Genomic DNA, 24,210 nt, shown 5'->3' on the forward strand with positions numbered 1-24,210 from the left:
AGAAAAATGAGCATCACAGGAGAAAATACGAGGCAAAAGCATACCGTGAACGTCTTCCTTGCATACGGTGCCCCAGGTGTCAGGAGCTCCTCAGAAGTGACCGGTCTCTTGAGCACTGAGAGGCAGACACAGGATCAGGGAATGAGCATCTGCAAGTGCTTCCTTCATTCATTCAGCAGATACTTACTGAACTACCGTGGCCAAGACCCCTGCCCCACAGCTAGTGCTCAAAATATCAGCAAACAAGTAACCCGAATCCCAACTCACAGAGGGAAGGGGGAGGTGGGCAGTGAAAGGAAGGGAAGCAGAAGTGTCAGGAAGGGACAAAGGGCAGGGTTGAAGTTTTCCTATAAAGGGAAATGTCATGTTCTCTAATTTTCCCATTTCTCTCTTATAAATCTATTATGCATTTGTGGTTTTTCAAAGATAGAATAAAACTAGCTCTAACAGTGTGATAGCCATGCTTCAAGCACTAACCCGATCCAACCCTGTTCCCATACTGCCTGCATCCCATGCATTAAAGCTCCACTTGTTTCCTAAAAAACACAGGAACACAGGACTGCATATGATACTGCCTTATGCCCAGAGTAATAACACTGGTGAATTTTTCTGAGAATTCAGCATGTGTTGGGTATCATGTTAGGTAACCCATTATTCAGTTAATTATCACAAGAACTAATGAGTTAGGGTCATCATTGTCCTCATTTTATATGTGAGAAAACAAACCTAGAATAATTGTTTATGGCCAAGGACCTAGAGGTAATTAGCAGCTTCCAGAATCAGGATCAAAGTCAGACACTGAGTGTCCATGCCCACACTCTCAGCCACTGTGTTGCACTGACCCCCTGTGCTATGCTGTCTTGTACGTGGACAGAGGGCTCAGAAGCTCTGGAAGACAGTGGAGTGGTGTGCTGTGGTGCCCTCCTCAGAGTCTGTTCTCGTCGGCTCACTGCTATTGCTGTCGCCTACTAAGATGGCAAAGTCAGCAGTCAATTCCTGACGCACCAGCTGTATAAAAACCCACAAATAACTTTCTCAGCTATTATATGCTTATTAAGAACTGCAGAAAGGACTGTCCCTGCCTTCCAGAACAGTTGATCACGGGACAGGGACCATTCCAGTTTACATGGACATCACGAACTGAAGTACCACAAAGAAATGGAAGGTGCCAGGACCAGAGTCAGCCTGGACAAGTACCAGCTCTAATTCCCTTTGGGAGTGGTGACCAGAGGTCAGATGCCAGCCCTGCACAAGTGGACAGCAGTGTGGGGCAAGGCCTGCATGATTTCCAAGCAGCTGGGTCTTGTCTGTTGGATGCAGCCCAGGACTAACAAGAGCCTCTCACTTAAAGGCAGTGAAATGCTTCTGCAGAGGTTACAGGTTGCTGAGATTACTACTTTTCCTCTCAGAAGCTTATAAAACAGCAAATGATTTTATGTTCACTAAACAAAAGGGAGTAGGTCAAATATCCAGATGGGAACAGAATCTCCCGGAAGATGGAAAGGAGATAAGAAAAGTGGAGGCCTGAGATCTTTTTTATTCCTGGCAGACAGTCCCTCTCCATGCCCTATCAATCCTCAGGGGGTTATGAATCTGAATATAGGAATCACACCGACCATTTATTTTAATGTACTTTCTTTCTTTATTATTTTGAAAAACTAGCAACTTTGAGGCTCAGGAAATGATCCTTAGTGTTCTCTTTTCATAACCTCGGAAGATAACTCTTCAGTAGGATACTGATTATGGTCATAATATCTATAGTTTTTTGGGGGGTGGTATCTGACAATGCATTTATATAATCCACTAAACATACATCTTGGTGTTTCTAGGTGGTTAATTTTAAAATTCTTCACTTTGAAGGCCTGGTTATCTACTCAAGAAAAAAAAATCATAGATGAGCCCACAGGGTACTGGCAACCTTCACAAGGGTGAAGGAGAAGTTGATTAGAATATGGGTAAGAAGCAGATGCAGGAGCCACAACTCAGTCCTGACAGTTCTAAGCCTCAGAGACCCAAGAAAGGCAGCTTCCTTTTCTGCCCACTTATCAGTGAATTCTTCCCTCTGAGTTGGGTGCAAGGAGAAACAGGAAACAGTATAACCCACCTCAGAGCACACTGATGCTTAGCATGTGCGAATATATACATATGTTTATACACAAATACAAATATATATACACACACAAATATACATACATATATATTGAAAAATGGAGATAGCGTGACTGTCCCTTTTTTTGAAACTAAGATCTTTTGCTTTTAACTCTGAGGAGGCCTTTCAGATTTCTATTCAGCTTTCAAATATTCTAGTTCTTTTTCTTCATTTCTTTTTTTTTTTTTTATTGTGGTGCTGGGATGGAACTTGCCTAGCACATGCTAGACAAGCACTGCATATCCTATTTCTAGAAAGTCCTTCTCCTGTCTCATTCTCCCTTACTGGCACACTCCATTAATCCAGTAGTACATGGGCATTCAATGATTTTTCAGCCAGAATCAGAAGTGAATCAAGTTTTTTCATTCGCTTGCAGGTTGCAAGTGTATTCCTGCCACCAGTTCCCAGAAAGCAGGGAAACAAAAGTTAGATCAGGAAAAGCAGCCACCTTCCTAGATAGGATAGCATTGGATGACAATTTTCTCTTCAAGCCTTTTGAACATCGAGGAGTCCTTAAGTCTCACTGATGTTTTGATTTTTCCTCCACAGGGATGAGGTGCTCCCCTAGCGAAGAGGTCATGGCCTCTCACCTCTGTATCGCCACCATCTGATGCTGGGAAAACATGAACAGAAGGAACAAAGTCCCCTGAAGGGACACCTGTAGGGAAGGTGGAGAGTGCACTGAACAACTGGGGGTGAGGGGTCCCCGGGGTTTGCTATAGGATGGCGCACACCTCATCCTGGGAAGAACAGGGAGGACCAGGTCAGTAGGCGGTAGTGAGAAAGGGGTAGTGCAGATGGAGTACAGGTTCCTGGGTGATGAGGCCGAGGGAGGACTGTTTCTTCATACAAGTTCAACAGTCTTTGAACCTAGATTTTTTTCCAGGAATGTGAAGACCATAGAGGTCGATGAGCAGATTTTAAAAGGAATTCCAGAGACAGGTGGATTTGCATAGATCCATTCTTCCTTAAGAGCACGAGCCTCTGCTAGGTCTCTGTGCCCTCCAGCCCAGGGAAGCACCTGCTGTAGTGAGTGCGCAGCTGCCCTTTGAGGGCTGCCGGCTCCTCCCAGCTGCTGGAGAGCTCACAGCAGATGGCCCTCAGCTGTCTCTGGGAACCACTGCTCTAAACAGAGTGTCCTGGCCAGTCATGCATTCCTCTCTGGAACAGCAGCATTTAAAAACTGGTTAACTTGTGGGCACAAAAGCCCAGTCTCCTCAACACGACTCCATGTGACTATAGGGCCTGCCAGTTCCAGAGCTCCACTGGGGTCCACTGCAGCCTCCACTGAGACTGAATCGCAGCCCATTTCTCCCTCCGTCCATTCTGCTCTCTCCCCTACAGGCCGGCTCTCCAAAGATGCCCACACACTAGCTCCCTCCATTTCAGGGAGATCTGTTTACCAGGGAGCCCAGCTGGCACATCTGCTCAAGTCCCCACAGCCAGGAGCGGGGCCATCTTTCTTGCACTCACCAGATTTGGGGTTGCAGAGCACAGGGGGGCTGCTGCTGAGGGTGGGGCTGCTACTGAAGTAGCCGCTGCTGCCACAGCTGCTCATGCTGCTCCTGCGCACGGCAGACACAATCTTGATCTCCTTGCTGGGGCTGACTGCAGAAGGGAAGACACACACAGTCACTGTGCGGGGCCCTCTCGGTTCCCTACAGCGCCCAGGCTTCCAGAGGCAAGGTACAGCAGGGCAAGTCACGCTGGCCAGGAAAACACACCCTGGCCTTGGAGTCAGAGAAGCAGGAGTCTGAGGTGCAGCTCTGCCACTTACAGCACAATGGAGTCATTGCCTTCGGTTCTCTGAGCCTCAGTTTCCCTGATGTGAAGTAGCCATGTTAGCTCACAGAGTTAGTGCAAGCAGAGGATTAGCTAATGTCCAAGAAAGTATGACATTATTTCAAGAACTACCAAACCCCGGCCTTCCTGCCAGGATGTGCGTTCAGTGCTGGCTCCACATGAGATAAACAAACAGTGACAGTAAATGCCTCCTGGTTTCATATTAGACCATTAAATATTCAGAGCCATGGAAGAAGGAGCTTAAAATATAGAGTACAGATTCCTACTTTCAAAGTGTTATGTGAGCAGTGTCTTCAATTTTCTGATCTGCTTCTTCCTGCCATGGAAGAGGCTGACTCTCAAGTGGGAGAAGGGCTACATGTGAAAGAAAGCAGCTGTGGCGAGCACCCTGCCCACTGCCTGGCACAAGGATGCAAAAAGTAAATGCTGGCTTTCAGAGGACTACAGTTACCACAGCCTCCTTCTCAACATCAACGTGTGTTCAAGTTTGCTGGGGTCACTCAAGTAACAGGTAAACCTTTGTCCCAGTGCAAAAGTGAGCACTTACTCTCCATTTGCATTGGCGACAGCTTTCAGAAGACATGCAAATGGGTGTGTCCTTCAGGCCTGGCCAGGCTGACGTTGGAGAACAGGCTTAAACCACTGACCTTGGGCTAGTGTTTATTTACCCTTAGCAGCTCATGCTTCATTCCCTCCTCCAGCCCTGCAAAGTCTGAGGAACCAGGATGAACAGGTTTTGGGTAGGGGCAGTAGAAAGCAAACTTCAGAGCAGGAGGGAACTGTCTGCCACTTCAAACCCTGGTCAGCCCCTCGATTCCTCTCTGCCTGTACAGGAAGACATGAAAAATCCTTTCTCTTAGGTTTGTGGTGCCAATTAAATGAGAAGTTTCCCGCAACCTGGTTTGTTGTCTCGGTGCCCGGGACTTAGAAACATCTCTGCACACATTTGTGAGTGTTCTCCGTCAAATCCTACCCATAACCCAAACCTGCTACCTCCACTTGTACTGGGGTGGACCCAGCACTTCCCGACCTTCTGCCAGCAAGTTCCCTGAGTTAAAGCCAAGATTTCAGAGGAGTTGAAAACACCCCTTTAAGCATCTCACCCTCTTAAACAAAATGACACTTTCTTCATGTTCACCTTTTCTGGTGTTATCTTGGTGGACATCAATCACCACCGCTGGTGACATACCACTGCTAATCTAAGTAACCTGAGACAGCTTGATTTCACACGGAACCACACAGGCTGTGTGCTTTATGAGCTCCTACTGGGCCTTTCCTAGTTTTGTCTTGTGTCACTCTTGATGATGGGTTGACAGTTGCCCTTTAATTGTTACCTGTATACACATACACAGAAGTCCTTTCATAGTTATGGTTTAGAAAACTCAATCACTGGTGGGTACACTAGCACACACCTATAATCTCAGCAGCTCAGAGGCTGAGGCAGGAGGATCACAAGTTCATAGCCAGCCTCCGCAACTTAGTGAGGCCCTGAGCAACTTAGCAAGACCCTGTCTCAAAATAAAAAATAAAAGGGGCTAGGGATGTGGTTCAGTGATTAAGCGCACCTGGGTTTAAACCCTGGTATCAAAAGACAGGAAGGAAGGAAGGAAGGAAGGAAGGAAGGAAGGAAGGAAGGGAGGGAGGGAGGGAGGGAGGGAGGGAGAAAAAGAAGGAAAGAAGGATCCTGAATCATTAATGATATATAATTGTTTTTGAGCCAGAGGTGGTGGCACATACTTGTAATCCCAGTGACTTGGGAGGCTGAGGCAGGAGGATCACAAGTTTGAGACCAGCCTTGGCAACTTAGCAAGGCCCTAAGCAACTTAGGGAGACCCGGTCTCAAAATTAAAAATACAAAGAGCTGGGGATGTGGCTCAGTGGTAAAGCGCCCTAGGTTCAATCCCTACTACCATAAAACAAATAAAAAAGAAAGAGGAGGAGGTGGAGGAGAGTTGTTTGTAAATGAAAAGTAAATAAGGCATGAATGAGCTTGAGTGATCTTCTATAATTCAAGCATATAATTTCATAAGACAGACCTCAGGGTATTTAAGCCAGCTGCCGGAGAACAACTTGTTTTTTTGTTTTTGTTTTGTTTATTTTGGTTTTTCTTAAATAAAAATCTGCTGGAGAACAGTTTCACACAGGAGAATTATTACTCTACCATTTCTTATAAGGCAAATACAGTTCACCCCCGCCATGGGACCGGCGTACCTGACATGAAGCTGGTAGATTTCCGATTGTCATGGCTCTGCTTTCTTAGGCAGAAGGGACTGTCATGAGCCTCCTGGGAGGAGGGGGACTTTTCATTGAGCAGCTCCATCAGTCTTCTCCTCCGACGGAAGTTCATTCTGAACTGGTAGAGAAGATTGCTGTCCACAAACGGGTGCTTGTTGGACACTGGGGAGAAGAAAGAGCAGTGAGGAATGCCTGGCATCTTGGCCACCCAGCGCTGCAGCCAGAAGCCAAAAGACTCCGCCAACAGGGGCAGAAGCCTCCAGAAAGAGAGCAGTTCTATAGCTACCACATGGGCCTGTGGTCTCTGCACATGGGGGTCCCAAATTGCTTCCATGTGTCATGTACTTTTAAAACCGTGCTAAGCAGTTCCTCTGGAAAACCTTCCCTGACCTCACTCCCAACCTGAGCGATTCTCTTCGAGGTGGTCCGCTGGTCCGTGTCCCCTCCATCACAGCACTTACTGCCCCACCCTGTCACTGTCCACTTTCTCCCTGTTTCTCCCCATAAACACTAGTTGTTTGGGGCGGCGATCATAGCTTCATTTGATAATGTATTCCCAGCACCTCGCTGAGGTTCAGTCATAACAATGACAACATTCACTTACTAGAAGCCATTTGACTAAGCACTTTATGATACAATTTCATCCTCAAAATCACTCTGCTTCAGAGTTTTGTTTCGTTTGCAATGCTGGGAGTCAAACCCAGGGCCTGGAGCATGCTCAGCAAGTGCTCTACCCCTGAACCACACCCCCGCCTCAGGTCACTTTGCAAGGTAAATGTGGCTGTTACCTTTTTTTTTTTTTTCCTTCCCTTAATTTCACTATGGAAAAGCTGAAACTTAAATTGGTTTAATGACTTGCCCAAGGCCACACTGTTGCCACTGCTGAGCCCAAATCAACATGGGCCACGCGCTCACAAAGTTGTACAAATCACAGGCCACAAAGCTAGAAGAGACTGAAGCCACTACCCCAAAGGTACCCTCGGGCTCATCATGGAGCGCACTTTATGCCACCCACACACCTGGTGACCAGCCATTTCTCTGTGACACTTACCACTCTGTTGTGTAACAAGGGTTTTCTGGGGGAGGGAGGAGGGACAGCACATCTCTTTCCCGGACTAAGTCACTCTGCCTGAGAACCCAGACTGGCTCAAGTCCTACACTATGTATAAGCTGAGCTCAGAGAAGGAAGGTGCTGGATAAATGGCTGAAAGAGAACCGAGCAGGAAGGGTAAGGAAGATGAGCAGCAGGAACACGGCAGAGCTGACTCCAAACCACTTAGCTGCCGTCTGTGCAGGATTCCACCCAGACCCATCTGTGCACTCCCCGTAGCTCCCAAAGGGCTTGCTGGGCCACAGGGAGGCAAGGCCAGTTTAAAGACATTTCCCTTTGTTCCGCAATTATACCAGGACTACATTTTTACTGTTTAGTCACCCATCCATCTACTTAACATGTATCAAATTAGGCAGATTACATGTCAGGTACTTTTTGTGCCCAGTGTTTTACGAAATGAGGAAGAAAACAAATTTTTTTTTTAAAAAATATTTATTATTAGCCATTTTTTTTAATATTGTGAGATTCAAAATTCCATAAGCCACTAGGAAAATAATTGACTGTACCCCAGTGCAAATCACATTAACCACTTTATCAATAATGCTAACTTCTTCACAGCCTTCTTTGGTAGTTCATGAACATTACACCCTCTCTAGGTCAACACCAAAAGTGCAATCTGGGGTTGTGACTCTCTATTATCCACATTTGTTAATGTAGAATTATTCTGGTTACATTAATCTTAGAGATTAAATGTGGATGGTGGAATGGAAATTGAAATGGAAGAGTAATTTATTAGTATCTTTAAAGTCAACGCCAGTTCATAAGATACCTCGAGTTTACAAGGCACTTGATCAGAGTCTCAGATGTGGGATCCTTGTAATGAGAGTATTCCAGCCAACATTTAACCTAATGATTCCTATGGGTGATTCACAGTCTTTAAATGATGATAAATATTCACTTTTGTCAGATGGATACTATAGGCCTTAAAGAAAGATACACTTAATTCTGTGGTAATTCTACATGTTCTCAGTAAATAATCTATTCTTAGATTCATAAGATGCTCTCCTAATGCTATCTAGATCAAGAAATAAACCAATTATACTTTGATGTGATATCTGCAATTACTGGATCCCTTGTTCATAGTCAGATTTTAACATAAGTTTCCATTAAAACACTCAATGATACTATAATAAAAGTTTGTAGACAAGTTCTTTATTTTTGGCCATATTTTCTGAATTTACTGATTAAAAAAAAACCCTCAAGCTGACTGTAGCAACATCTTAAAATTATGACCTGCGAATACACAGATCTATGTATACTTATTAATACCTACTTTTTTTTTTTGGCACAGTGAATTACATTAAAGTGTTGACTCTGGTATAAATAAATCTGAATACAAACAAATTCCATAATTGACAAAAGTATATTAAAAGTATTTTTTAACTGCAGTGGAAATTTGCCTACTAATCTAATCCTGTGTCTCCTCCGACTTTAATTACCCATCTAATGTTTAGTTACTAGTCTCCATCCTCCACCTCCTCAGTCCTACACCATCTGTAGCCAAATGGTAAACATACCGTCTAAGATAAGAGACAAGGGTTAAATTTAAGTACTCTTTAATCATCACATATTGCCAAACAGATTGTAAGAACCCAACAAATTGCACTTTAATTATTTTACATCCACTGTTGTTTTTATTGCTATCATGTGCTGATGATACACTGCCATTTGGCTTATGAAATTTCAATTTTAGAAGACATTACACTGAATGTCCCACTTCAGTTTCCAAGGATTGACTTGGGTTTTAATGCCTCAGGAGCAGCCACTGTCTCTCTGTGAAATGAAGGTCACCATGTGTTCATCCAACCAGCTGTGTGCTTGGCACAGGAGTCAAGTTCTCCTCTCAGCAGAGAGAAGTGACAGGTGCACAAATTGCCCTCACTGTTGTCAATACTTAATTTTGCCTTTAATTTTAATTTTCCCCTCTCTCACTCATTGAAAGTTTAATGTTGCAAACCTTGAGTTTGCTGCACTTGCTTTGTGTGAGTGTAACTATCAATGGGACATAGGACTGTAGCTTCCAAAGTTGAAGGAGTGCAGGTAGTCAGTTGTATCACAGCCTCAATAAATCGCACCAATTCATTTACTCCACACACCAGTACTAAGTGCTGCAAGAGTCACACATGGCCCCAGCTGTCTATCTCAGCATTGTGATCAAGAGGGACTTCTGCATCTGCCATTGCAAAGTTCATTAACACAAAAGTCTGCAGAAAGAGCACAATTTCATATCAAAACAATTAAACCAGGCCTTTACTGAAAACTCCCTTATGTCAAGTACAGTCTTAGAAAATAATACCTCGCAATGAAGAGCACAGGTTTTATAGTCAGACGGTCTTGGTTTCAATCCCAGCTCTGCCACACTCAGTAGCTGAGTGAGTGATTTGGGCAACTTATTAAACATTTCACATCTCAATCATTTTCTGCATAGTTTCTATGTGAAGAAAAATGGGGTAATTCATGCAAGAGATCTAGCATGGCAACTGATAAATGGTGTTTTCTTTCTCTTTCTTTTCTTGTTTTCTTTTCGTGTTGCTGAGCATCACACCCAGGGCCTTGTGCATCCTGGGGAAGTTCTCTGCCACTGAGCTACATCCCCAACTCAACATATAGGGTTTTACATGTTTTTTCTCTTAGACTTCCAAAGACGGACCCCAGCCTTGGATCATCTATGTTCCTATGTAGAACCCATTTCCTGTCTTCTCTGCCCTTCTTTCAGAGAACACTTCGCCTTTCTCTAATGTGCAATTCTCTTACCTATGACCCATAAAAAATATGAACTCTTAAGTGGACATTCAGATCAAGTTTACCAAGAATTCCACTGAAGATATTTAAAGCTCTGAAGTCAAAGGAAACCAAGAAATAAAGGAGTGTGTTAAGACACAGTAAGCTTAGTAAGTTTGTTAACAATACTAAGAAAGACAAACACTTCTTTTATAGTTATAAATTACATAAGTAGAGATTCAAGAAATAACAATGGGTAAATGTAATTGTTTATATTTCAAATAAAGTTAATTCTTTCTACATTTTAATGTGATATTCTTCATATTCAATACGAAAATTATTTGCTGTACAAGTTACTTAACCTTTTTAAATAAAGAAAAAAAATAATGCATGATCTAGATAAAAATAGAGAAGGAAAAAGATCAAGCAGAATAGTTCACAGGTGACCCTAAATCTTGTAGGTGCTCCAATTCTCCATTTCTCAGATCACAGTGCTATGGAGGATTACTTAATTATAGTAAATGTTGCAATATGTACAGTTTGATAAATTTTATTCTTTGCTCTTGAGCACTATTCATCTCTAAACAGGAGACAGTGAGAAGAAACAGCGTTCAAAAGCCCACACTGTAATTAAAAAACAATTTGTTACTTGATTTATAACTTCTGGGACTCTCCACGTCTTACTGCTTAGTAAACGGGGCTCTAGAAGCACTGAACTCAGGTTTATTTATAGAAAAACAGATCCGTGCTCACTGGATGTCTTGACTTGCAGAAAGCGTGAAGGAGATGTCATTTGGTCCACCAAAATAATGGTGATACGATACAGATGTGTTCTTTTCTCGTGTAGGATAAGCTATCGGGGTGATTCTAGCAGACATAAAGAAATAAAAGGAGCTGAGGATGTAAGAGGGGGGAAATTGGTTTTCATTCCATTCACATGTAGTCTAAGGACAAAGATAAAAACTCACCTTGAGCTCTGCAAGTTCAACTGAGTATAAAAGACATTTTAGGCTATTTATCTTATTGAAAGAAGGAAGGTCACATACTTTTACCCTTCCTGAAATGCTTTCTGGAAAGTGACCTAACCCAACAGGCTTGATGAAATCACTGAACTAGCCCAGCAGTATCATAACACAGCGAGCGCAGACACCAGCTGCTCCCTAGATGGCACAGTATCAAAGAGCCATACCAGACGGTCTTAGATTTGGGATCACATAGTCAACTTAGTGGAGTGCAAGAGGGGTTTTACCAACAAAAGCAATAGGTTAATGACTATCAAACTGAGGAAGCAGAGAGGTCAGCAAGGATAGGGTTGACAGAGTCATGACTATAATGACAATCCAGTGTCAAAGTTAAAAAAAAAACAAACTGAGGTCGCCTTACAGACAGAAGCTCATGAACTGCCACACCAACATCACTATTCTACATTCCACCGCAGTCAGGGTGACCGCTGCCCACCACCTCACCAAACTGTACAAGGGTGGGTGGGGGATTTGGTGAAGCATCGCCCCGTAGGATCAGTGACGACCACTTGCTCCTTTTGCTCTTGCCTTCACGTCTCCTACTAAACACTTTATCTTCATTTTTGTTTTTTGTTATTTATTTACTTATTTTTGAGATGGGGTCTTGCGATGTTGCCCAGGTTGGTTTTGAAGTCATGGGCCCAGGCGATCCTCCCACCTCAGCCTCCCAAGTACCCAGCACTGAAGGTGTGTGCCACTGTGCCTGGTTTCTACTGAGTTCTAAAAGGACCACAGAGTACCACAGACATTGCCTGAGAATACTGACAAACTTCAAGGATAAACAGGTAGCAGGTCTTTTCCTCAGACTCAGTGTTTCTAGAATGCAAATGAATTCTGCACAGAAGAGACCCACACCCTCTCTGCCAACAAGATGTAAGCTTTAAGCTGCTCCACATGTCCAGCCTGGATCTGCAGTGTCTTGTCTCCCTTCTCCTGATGGACCACAATCCTACAGAACCCAGGCAACTGATGTAATTTAAAACTGCATGTTGCACATTTTTAAAAAATAGCCAACCTTGAAAAAATATTAATATCGTGGTTTTATCCACGTGTTTGGAAGAAAACATGAATTGAGAATGAATTACAGAAAGCTATTTTTTTTCAGAAAAATCTGACCTGAATTTCAGGCCATAACTAGCCACCTCATACCATGCTGAGAGGAGGCAGTAATTGAAGGAGCCCTGTCACCGGAAGCAACAAAATTCCTTGGTTCAAGAAGATAAAGCAATTGTTTTTGAGTGCCTACTTCAACAAGGACAGTTTTAGGTGTTTTGGGTACAAAACTTCTCAAGAGGCAATAGCAGCAGTGAGTCAGAGGCTAAAATAATTACTTCCTTAGCACTGACAACATTCAGAAGAGGATGTGAAAGCAGGAAATTGATTTTTAGGGCATAAACTCCTCCTAGCTAATATTAAAAGAAAACACTTTATACACCAAATTGTAACCTACTTAAAATTTATATAATTGATTGTAGAAGATGGGAAAGTGAAAAGGAAAAAGGATTCAAAGTCACCTTAACAAAGATAACAGAAGAAAAGAAAAGAAAATATGACATTCCGATTGTACAGGTTTCTGCTACTTCCGTGTCTTCCTGGCAGAAATGTAAAGGTATTAAACAGACAGAAGGTCAAACTGTGCTTTATTCTTCTTTATGCATCAGCAAGTGATAGTTGTGTGCATTTCAAATATTGACATTTTTTATGAGTGATAACATGCAGAGCATAGAGTAGGTTTTTTAGAGACCAGATCAAGCTGTAAGGGTAAAAATATCCTTTAAAAAAAAAGGCAAAACAAAAACTATTTTGTCAAGCAAATGGAATACTTCAGATACATAACTCAATGAAAGAACTCTGTATATCTATTCTCAATCTTTCAGAATTGTTGGCATAAATTCCAAAACCTGTTCAAAGCACTTCAGTGCTGATTTATTTAACAACATATATTCAGACTATGTGTAAGAAGACATTGTTTAAGATCAGAAATGGATGAGGTCATCCAACTTATATTAAGCTTTGCCCCCAAGCCATCTGATGAGGAGGGCTGAGGATAAAAATAACGGTAACAATGATCAGCTAACCGAGCACCGCTCTGCCTGGCCATGTGCAGAAGGTTCTACCATTATTTCTCATAGCATTGCAATCAGAGTTATTAAAACTATTCCCATTTTAAAGATGGGAGAAGTGGAACTTAGACAATATAAACCTGACAAAGGGTCCCAGAGTTATTAACTAAAGAGCCAAGCCAGAAACATTGACCCATCCCTTATCCTCCCCACTAGACTGTCTCCTACCCAAAGATGTCATAATGCTAAAGCAGAGGGCAGGAGAGAAAGAAAACATGTGGAAACTAAGAGTTCTCTGGAAGACAGAGTCTCAATGAGACACCATTTAAAATATCGTCCTGAGTCAGACACGTGGTGGCACATGCCTGTAATCCCTGCAATTTGGGAGTTTAAATCAGGGGAATAGCAAGTTTGAGACCAACCTGAGTAATTTAGAAAGATTCTGTCTCAAAATAGAAGAAAAAGGGGTGGGAATGTAGCCCAAAGGCAAAGTATCCCTGGGCTGGATCTTCCATCCCCAGTTCCAAAAAACAAAGTGTGTGTGTGTATATGCATATATATGATTATATTGTTTTGGGCTGGGGATGTTGGTCATTGGTAGAGCATTTGACTAACATGCATGAGATCCCTGGGACCCCAGTTCTGCTGAAAAAGAGAGAGGTGGTGAGGAGGGAGGAGGAGAGAGTTGTTTTACTGACAGTAAAACTTCAAAGGATCCCATAATGAAGTGTGGAATTTGAGAAGGTATTATCTGAATTTCAGATGGTATCCTGGATAAATCTTTTCTATGCAAAAAAAGAACAAGATCAGCCCCAGTCTAACCAATGGTAGCCAACTAGTTTTGACTTGTGGAAATATTAAAACATCAAAGGTAAAAACAGCTGTGCATGGTGGCACATGACTGTAATCCTGGCAACTTGGGAAGTAAGGCAGGAGGATCGCAAGTTTGAGGTCAGTCTCAACAACTTAGCAAGGCCCAAACAACTTAGCAAGACTCTGTCTCAAAATACAAAATAAAAAGGACTGGAGATGCAACTCTGTGGTAAAGAGCTCCCCACCACACACACCCTCAACAAAGATAAAAAGAAAAAGAAAAATGTAAAATAGAAGCTGCAAATAAACCTCAATAGACCCTAAGACACAAATGGTAGCACAGGACTGGGTGTAAATTTAGTCTGGTAGCCATACATTGGCAGTTTTATAGGACTTTGTTTTCAATTCTTAATGAGAACCTAAACAATCACAGGAATTGCTTACACAGAGATAGTGGCTTAGAACTTGGACTGCGGAGTCAGACACTGGAGGTCTATTTTCTTTTTGCAGTACAGGGAACTGAACACTGGGCAATTAACCCCTAAGTTACATCCCCAGCTGCCCTTTTTATTTTTAATTTTGAGACATGGTCTCACTAAGTTGGGAAGGCTGGTCTTGCTCTTGGAATCCTCCTCCCTCAGACTCAAGAGTCATTGCAATTACAGCTGTGCACCATTGCACCTGGCTGTAGTTCTGTCTCTCTCTCTGTCATTCACACACTGTGTCTTCTTTGGGTAACTAATACCTTTGTGCTTTTCAGTTTCCTTTAATTTATCAATAAAATGGGATAGGAAACTTGAGTGTGGAATCATTATGCAGGGGAAAAGAGAACATTTGCTTCTGCTTCTGGGGTTGGCACCCCACTCTTATTTACTTCTAAAATGGAACTGCAAAATACAGATCTCCATAATCTCAACCACAGAGGAACAAAGTTTGTTGAGATAAGGGACTGAAAAAAGTAAACTTACATTCAGGAGGATGCCACCCTGCCCTGTGCTGGTTTCAAAAAGGTCTAGAACCAGGCTCCCTATGTTGGTGGCCACTAGCCACGTGTGGTGGCCGACCATTTGAAATGTGGTGAATAATATAACCACTGCATCTTCAAGATCAAGCATGAAAAAATGTAAACTACAAGATTAACATTTTATATTGGTTGCATTTTGAAATGATAAAATTCTTGAGGGCTGGGGAGATAGCTCAGTTGGTAGAGTGCTCGCCTCACAAGCACTAAGGCCCTGAGTTCAATCCCCAGCACCGTAAAAAAAAAAAAAAAAAATTCTTGAGATAGTGATTCAAAGTGTATCACAGGGGCTGGGGAGGTAGCTCAGACGGTAGAGTGCTTGCCTTGTAAGTACAAGGCCCTGGGTTCGATCCCCAGCACCCGAAAAAAAAAAAAAAAAAAAAAAAGGTGTATCACAAAGATGAATTTAACCTCTTCCTACATTTTTGCTATGGCTACTAGAAAATTTTAAATTACATATGTGGACTGCAGTTGTGAATTGTGTCATATTTTCACTAGGTAGCACTGATCTGGAGGCTACTCTCTCATAAGGATGGACCTGTGAACCAACAAATTCGTCCATCCCTTCAACCAGGGGCAGCTCCTTGAGACCACCTGCAGAAGGCAACTCTTGTCCTGAGCTTCTGAAGGCAAATGATTAAGAGCAGTGGTGGGGGCTGAGGAGATAGCTCAGTCAGTAGAGTGCTTGCCTCTCAAGCACAAGGCCCTGAGTTCGATCCCCAGCACCACAAAAAAAAAAAAAAAAAAAAAAGAGTGGTGGTGGGTTTTCTCTCACTCTCTCCCATCCCATCTCTTCCTTCATTTTAATGAGGAAGCACATTATGTGCCCATTCAATACAAATCTCCATGGGTTTATGATTTCAGCAACCAGGAGGACTAGAGAGGGAGAGAGGAGTAAGCCAGTGTGGCAAAAACAAACACTCACCCTTTGCCTGCTGGACCAGAGGCTTTGGCAACTTCCAATTTGATCAAAACCAGGGAAACAGCTGGGAGCATGGTTGGAATAAAATTTAAAGAATATAGATTCTGTGGCTGGGAGTGTGGCTCAATGGTAGAGCCTGGTATCTGTGAAGTCCTGGGTCCGGTTCCATCCCTAGCACAAGCAAACAAATAAACAAAACAAAACAACCAAATCCTGATTTACAGACTTTTCTTGATTGGAAGGAGAAAGATGAGGGGGTGTGCCTTTTTTTTTTTTTGGGCCAAATGTCAACAGGAGAAAGAAAGAGGGAATCTTTTTAGGAAAAAAATAGAACAAAAGCACTACATAAAATGTTAGGGTTAAAATTTTATATTAATTTAAAAATAGCATACAAATAATTTTTAAATTAGCACTTAAAATTAAATCAAAATTGGTTATAAATATTAACAACGCATATTTATCCAATTATAAGCAGGAGAGGTGTGTATGTGCCTGCATAATACCTTTGTAAATTTCGACCTAAATCATTTCACAGTTGCGCACATCAGAGTTTACATGTGGTCAGTCTTATTCCTCATAGCCACTCCAAGATATTCATGCACTTGAGCTTGTTTATCCATTCCTGGATGGAGTGGAACTAAGCAGTGGGCAAGGAGGGGGAAGGTAGGGGGAATTTTTCCAAAGAACTGTAAGTCTAAACAGGAAAGACAGCCTGGATATAATGAGATGGGATTATTAGCTGAGAGGAGGTGCAAAATGGCAAGGCACTCAGAATCAGAAGCCACAAAAGGTTGGTGAGAGAATTTCTGGAGGAAGAACTGTGAGCCACAGCAGACATGCAAGGATGGCTGTAAGAATAACTGTTACAACTCTTCCGCCTAAAGAGCGTGAGTCCCTGCTAAAGCCCTCAACCTCCCGGCTGGACCAGGCTAAGACACTCACCCCAGATTGGCACAGGATACAGATCTAGAAAAAAGGCCTGTGATGGAAAGTATGGGAACAATTCACTGCTTAAAGGAAAGGATCACAAATTTTTGAACCCCTGACCCCAGCCTCTTTGAGGGTTGTGGTCAAACTCAGTAATTGGAAGTTAACACCACAATGCTCCCTGACCAGGAGGAGAGGGGAGAGTCTTATCAGAATCCACACTTTGAAACTTCCAGTCCACCCTAGAGATCCTAGTATGCTTTTCTAATAAACCTGAGAACTCAACCTATGTGTCCCACTAAAAATGACCACTTAAACCCAGATGAGTACTTAAATTATCACAAAAGGCCACACTAAGTACTTAATAGTAGACTGTGTACTTCCAATATTACAGTTCTTCTTTGGTATCCATGAGAATCAATTCCAGAACCCCTACAGATACCAAAATCCATGCATGCTCAGGTTCCTCATATAAAATGGCACAGTCCTTGCACATAACCTATGCACAGCCTCTTGTGTACTGTAAGTCATTTCTAGGTTACTTATAACACCTAAAACAATGTAAATGTTGTTCAAATGTATCATTTAGGGAATGATGACACATGATTTGTGTTCAGTACTGATGCAATTTTTTTCCCTGAATATTTTTCATCCATGGTTGGTTGAATCCAAATATGTGAAACCATGGATATAGATGACTAACCCTATTTGAACTGCAAAAAGATTGTGTGCTTATGTTTTAAGACTCCCTCTCATAGGTGCTGGGAATGGAGCTCAGTGGTAGAGTGCTCTCTTAGCATGCATGAGGCCCTGGGTTTGATACTCAGCAAAAGATTTCCTCTTGGAAAGAGTGCAAGGTTGGGTAAGCTGAGAACTATATACTGCAGGGGATGCTGGGTGAACAAGCTGTCAGCGGGCAGGCAGGAATGGGCAGACACATGGGCTTGGGAGCCAAACATGGTTTGCATCTAGAGGATCAATTTATATACACCTGACAAAACCATACTAATGTCAAGGAGGAAAGAAATATAGTTTGACATTTCACAAAACCCTTCTGTTCCATGTACATCACACTCTTCTTTTGGATGAATACACAGATTAGGCACCTTTTAGTCCTTTCATACATTGTAAATAAAGTTAAGGCCTGATGCAGCTCTGGGTCTGTTTTCCTTTAACCAAAATCAACACTATAATGTGCGCCAAAGTCTCAGTGCATGACTTTACCAAGCAACCTTGCTCTCTTATATTTATGTTACGACAGCTTTCTCGCTATTTTTCTTCCTGCTTTGAATTCAGCTATAATAAAAAGGTAAACAGTCAAAACATATGAGAGAGCACAGTGGAAAATTCCCAGAAATTCTAAATTGAGAAAATAAAAATTAGATTATAGTGGCTGATTATGTGTTAAAAACATTAAATATTGAAAGTAGAATGAGAAAATATTTTACCCATTATAAATTTTAATTCAAAGTTTAATATTTTGGAGGTGAGAATGATTGCATCATTTGCAATTGCTTTAATGTCCTCATCTAAAGAAATAAGGAAGACAGTATCAAGTATCTTGATTGCTTGTCAAGATTAAAGGAGCTAAATGTAGTAAAACAATTCACCTGCTCAGCACTCATTTCCCTGTAGTAACAGAGCATGTTTTTTGTTGTTGTTTTGTTTTGTTTTAGATGCAGCAATCCCACTTAGAAGGTCTGTCAATCAAAGTGTCCTGCCTACTCAGGGTCAATGGTAGGGAGGCAAGTGAGCTAGGATCAGCCAACTGGGTCCCTCTCTAGAACATCTGCATCATAAGAGTAACTGAACAGAGAGAAAACAGGTGGAGTAGATTCATCTGGTCATAGGTGGTTGGAGGGATTAGACTATTGCCCTGGAGTCACTAGTTCTTGGTAGCTACTTCAGTTCCTCTTCTTCAGGTAGCTTGCTTTTTCAGTGTTTCTGTTAACTATCAGTTGACTCTGTGACGATTGGGACTGCTTATATTCAAAGAATTCTATCTGGTATAAACATCTACTGGGCCTAGCAAATGTCAAGTTCTCAATAAATGGTTCATCCAATACATTTTTAGTGAGTGGCTATTACAAGATGAGCATTCCTAATCTAAAAATTCCAAATCTGGAATGCTTCAAAATCTAAAACGCTTGAGCATCAAGTTCTGGATTTCAGAGCATTTTGGATTTGATTTTATGTATGTGTGCATTTGTGCCTGTGTGTGTGTGCGCGCGCGCGTGTGTGTGTGTGTGCAAAACAACAACAACAACAACAACAAAAAAAAAACCCTGAAATCTGCAACATTTCTTGTCCTAAGCATTTGGGGTAAGGGATAGTTGATACATATAAAAGCCAGGTCATTGGAGATACAAAGACGGAGGAAACAAATTATCCTTAAAACATCTATGCACTAGTTAAGGGTAAATAAAGATGAAGGTGTGTATATACAGAGTACTATTTGTAATGGAAAAAGCCCCATTTTTTGACAGTAGCAGCAGCGACAGGTCACCATATGCCAAAGCAAGAGAAAGTGAGTAGGGGAGTAAGAGGGCCTTGTGGTAAGGAAGAGACAGGAGGTAAGCAAGGGTAGGTCAGCTCTGATGAAAATTCTCTCCTCCGCCAAACTTCAGTCAGGCTTCCTTGAGCCCTGTTTCTACTCAGCCTTGACCCTCCTGCTGCTTCTCCCAATCCCCACCCTACTGTCCTAGGCTGGCTCATCCCAATCTTAGCAAAGAAACTTGCTAAACCATTTCAGCAAGAATCCTCCCACCCTTGATATCTGAAATATCTGGTCAAGGTTCTCATCTCCCATCTTTGATGTATAAGTCCTTGGCCTGCCTTTAGCAACCCTGGCCTTCATGGTGGGGGTGCACACCTGGAATCCCAGTGACTTGGGAGGCTGAGGCAGGAGGATTTCAAGTTCAAAACAGCCTGGACAACTGGTCTTTATTTTGAGGCACTGTCTCAAAATAAAAATTTAGCCGGGCACGGTGGCACACACCTGTAATCCCACCATCTTGGAAGGCTGAGGCAGGAGGATCTCAAGTTCAAAGCCAGCCTCAGCAACAGGAAGGCACTAAGCAACTGAGTGAGACCCTGTCTCTAAATAAAATGTGAAATAGGGCTGGGGATGTGGTTGAGTGGTTGAGTGCACCAGAGTTCAATCCCTGGTACAAAAAAAAAAAAAAATTAAAATTAAAAAAAGAAATTAAACAAAGGACTGGAGATATAGCTCAGAGGTAGAGCACTACCAGGTTTAATTCCCAGTACCAAAAAAAAAAAAAAAAAAAAAAAAAAAAAAATCAACCTGGAAGGACAGTTTAGTAAGAATCCTTAGCAAAGTCTCCTCCTTGTGATTTTCCCATCCACTGACCTCATCATCATGCTCCCTAACTATAAATCCTCACTTATCCTTGTCTGTTCAGAATGAAACCCATTTCTCCCCTACTGCAATGCTTCTGTTGCAGGAGTCTTAAATAAAGTTTTCTTTACCATTATAACCATTTCATCAAGTGTTAGAATAGCTTCTCTTCAATGGTTTGGGCAAGTTGCAACTGATAATGCTCAGGACACGCCATCCCCAAATACAACTGTAGGAAACAATATCTTATCCCAAAATGTGACTGCAGGAGACAGTGTCCCACCTCAAATCATGCCTCTCTGGCATGAGGATTCCCCCTGCCCTAAAGGCAGAGACAGGTTTAGTTAGGAAAGTAGATACATGTTGGGGGTAGGAGGTGAGAAAGTCGGGGGGAGGCAGAGAGAAGCCTTGGGAGTAAAGCAAGGAAGATGCATTCCAGAGAGAATGCAGGCCATCTCCAGAGGGAGAGGCAACCATAAGGATTATTTTGAGGTAGTTATTTTAGGATCAACTTTCACAGCAGTAGCTCTGAAAATCTGTCCCTTTATAAAAGAACTGCCCATGTGTAAGCACAAGCATGTCTCCTCTACGCAGGGAAGGATGACTAAACCAGGAGAGACTCAACCCATGGAGAAGGCCTGGATTTAAATCTACTAAACAAACCTTATTTTGTTGGAGTTGCTCTCCACGGTCTGGCCCTTTCATCTTAGCCTGGTGTTCCCTGCATATTTTTTTTTTTCTCTTTGTTTCAGATAAGGATGGTATTTAGGTCTGAAGTTTAAATTACCCCTTGGAGATCTACTCTAGAAGTCCACTCATTTCTCTGGGTTAACTCCCATGTATACAAGAGGGATGCATGTTACTAAACTTCTTCCCCTTCTCCTGTTGCTACAGGGATCCAGTAAAGAACTCATGAAGAGCAGGGACAGTGGCGCCTGGCTACGAATCCCAGCCACTCAGGAGGCTGAGGTAAGAGGATTTCAAGTTCAAGGCCAGCCTCAGCAATTTATTGAGGCACTGTTTCAAAATAAAAAATAAAAGGGCTGGGGATGTGGCTCAGTGGTTAAACACCTCTGGATTCGATTCCCAGTTTAAAAAGCAAAAACAAACTCATGAGGGTAGAAAGTTATTTTTCTTCCCCTGCACAATCTCACCTTTAACCTTCATCGGTCCTTCCCTCCCTCCCCACCATCTTCCCTTCCTCCTTCCCTCTCTCCTACTTTTATTTTTTCTTTTCATTATTTGATTTCCTCTAGGCAGGTTTAAGCTGAACTCTGTCAATGACCTTGATTACTGGAAAGATACCACTGATTCCTGTCAGGATCAAGCATCTGTTAAGGAGACCTGACATAGGGAACACCATTTTGAAACTTAGCCTCAGTCTTGGAACAAGAGCCACCTCAGGATCTCACTGATGCAGGCGGACCTAAACCCCAGACAATACTTCATCATCATGCAAAGAAAGAAAACTGTTATCTGGGGCTGAAATCCTGAAAATCACCTGGTTTGACTCTTCCCTGACAATCCCTAATAAAGGTCTAACCACAAAAATTTCCTCCTCCCTACTCCCCTGTAACTACCCCAGCAGAAGACGGATCTGTCTCCACTGGGCCCCCATCTGCAGGTTTGTCCTGAATAAACCTGTGTTACTATTGAGCTGCCTCTCCTCTCTCTGTATTTCCTTCATTCGGTCCTTTCCTTACAGCATCTAGCCTTCCAAGTTCTTTATGGCTTTCAGAGTAAGTCTCAGCAACCTTCTTCCAGTAGGGGATGGGATAATCATTACTACCCTGGGGCAGCGGGGAGGATTCAAACTACTATATGTATTGCATAATGTTATCTAAATGCATTAGTAAAACAAAAGAAAAAGAAAGAGGGCTTTATAAAGTGTTGAAATTGTTGAAGTGCTCTGACTAAAGCTCTAAAAGAGGAAATTATACGCCGGACACAGCAGCAATAGCCTGATTATCCAGGGTCAGCTGCTGCAGCTGTGAGCAGTTTACCCACATGATTATCCAGTTTCCATCTCCCTCCATTTAAGGTTGAGATAGCTGGATGGCAGCTAAGACACTGGGGTATAGGGCAGTATCTAATGTGAGTAAAGAAGCGTGTTCATCCCATTTGCAAAGGTTACACAAAAATCTCAGGGTACTTGGTCATTGTTTGGAGAAAGGGAATCTTGTAGATTTTATGGGATAATGGTATTGATAGTTCCAACCTCTGCCAGGCTGTGTGAGCTGATACGATAAAAGTTGAACATTTTTCCCCAGTGTCATGAGACTTGCAACGAGCACCCTATCTTCTTTAGTAGTTGAGGGGCTGCCTCTGAAGCTAGAACTGCCTTGATTCCTGATCTTGAATCTACCACTTTTTAGCTCTCATCTTCAGCAAGTTTACTTAACCTCATCCCAAAATGAGAATGATTACCATAACTCACTCAGCATGGAGAGAAATAAAAGTCAACACATAGAGGCTGAGAACAGTGATTGCTGGCCTACGGTAGGAGCTCCCCTAAATGATGACCATGATTTAGAATCGATCAGATCACATACAATAGCTAGCCTCTGAAGGCCATCAGAGTTAGACACTGCCCTAAAAACTTTTGCCAACTGCTGTCATTCAGTCTGTCCAAAACAGTCCTGATATAGAAGGGCCTGCTTGTGGGGCTGGCCCAAGGCTAGCAACTGGGAACGTGACTTTTGGAAGGTCCCCAAGTCACTAACCAATGAGGCCATTCTGTCAACTAAGGTGCTGAATGGCGCTGTATCCCCTGCCCGACTGTTTGTACAACAGTGTGATGTATGGAGAACACCTGCTTTCCTTCAGAGAGTCTGGAATGCAGCTGGCTGCAGCTGGCTGAACAGGCAGAGTGTATAAAGGAGCAGCTCCACTGAGACTCTCAGGCTCTGAGTCTCGACAGGGCTGCCCTGGGCAGAGACATGATGTTACCGCACTTCACCACTGGAGGAGGGAGTCAGTTCTGTGTGGCCAGGTGGGAAGCCTGTGCCTGGATTTCCCCAGAATCCACCTGATGTGTCTTTGCCTCTTGCTGATTCTGCTGTGCATCCTTTCACCACAATAATCTCAGTCATGAGTACAGTCACGTGGCAAGTGCCTCTAATACATCACAGAACTTGTGGATGCTCAAAGAATCTTTGAGAGTGGCGCTCTCAAAGGCATATAATGGGATTCTAATTTTATTGACTTAAAAATCTGAGGAATAGAAAAGTTAAGAGATGGAGACATGGTTCCTCAGGTGGTAAAGGTGCTGAGATTTAAACTCAGACTGTTTCCCTCCAACTGCTCTTGCCAGGCTGCCACACCCAACTGCTTACATGCTAGACCAAGGCAAGCTTCTTTCTAAGGCATGATGCTTAGCAGGGACTGGCCAGGAAAGCAGCCTTGGGAAAAATGTCTTAAAGGCTTGGACCTCAGATTTCTTCACTATAAAACTGTAATAGTAAGACCAATGTCACAGAATTGATGTGAGAATTTAATAAAATTATATATATATATAATATAAATCATATGTGTGAAGCACATACATAATTTGCTACCTAACATATTAAAATCTATGAAGTATTTAGCCTGATGCCTGGTACATGGTAAATATCAATAAACTAAGAAGCTAGACAAAGCTAGGCCCAGTGGTGTACACCTGTCATCCCAACTACTCAAGAAGTTGAGGCATGAGGATCTCAAGTTCAAGGTGAGCCTGAGCAACTTACCAAGACACTCAGCAACTTAGTGAGATTCCGTCTCAAAATGGAAAATAAAAAGGACTGGGGATATAGCTCAGTGGTAAAGCCATTCTGGGTTCAATCTGCAGTACCAAAAATAAATATATACATATATGCACACAGACACAAATTTATGTAAGCATAAATATGCATGCAAATTAATTACTTGAGTAACAAATTCTGCCATGATAATAGAGCATCATTCACCATTCACAGGTGAAGCTAGTTAGGATTTCAAGAGTGGGCCTGATTTTTACACCAACTGGTTTCAATGGATGGAAGCACTTTTTTTTTTTTTTTTTTGGTAATGGGGATTTAACACAGG

General features: G+C 42.5%; 1 protein-coding gene across 1 annotated transcript in view; it reads right to left on the reverse strand.

The window, feature by feature from the left end:
- The window catches only part of Deptor (DEP domain containing MTOR interacting protein), a 140,045-nt gene that overhangs the window by 45,343 nt on the left and 70,492 nt on the right, over positions 1-24,210 (reverse strand). The window contains exons 5-7 of the mRNA XM_047563359.1: positions 6,164-6,349; positions 3,623-3,757; positions 45-115 (exon numbers count right to left, since the gene is read on the reverse strand). Coding sequence (XP_047419315.1) covers positions 45-115; positions 3,623-3,757; positions 6,164-6,349 — 392 coding nt within the window. The remainder of the gene's footprint in view (positions 1-44; positions 116-3,622; positions 3,758-6,163; positions 6,350-24,210) is intronic.

This window comes from Sciurus carolinensis, chromosome 1, assembly GCF_902686445.1.
Source record: "Sciurus carolinensis chromosome 1, mSciCar1.2, whole genome shotgun sequence".
In the NCBI taxonomy this organism is placed as follows: Eukaryota; Metazoa; Chordata; class Mammalia; order Rodentia; family Sciuridae; genus Sciurus; species Sciurus carolinensis.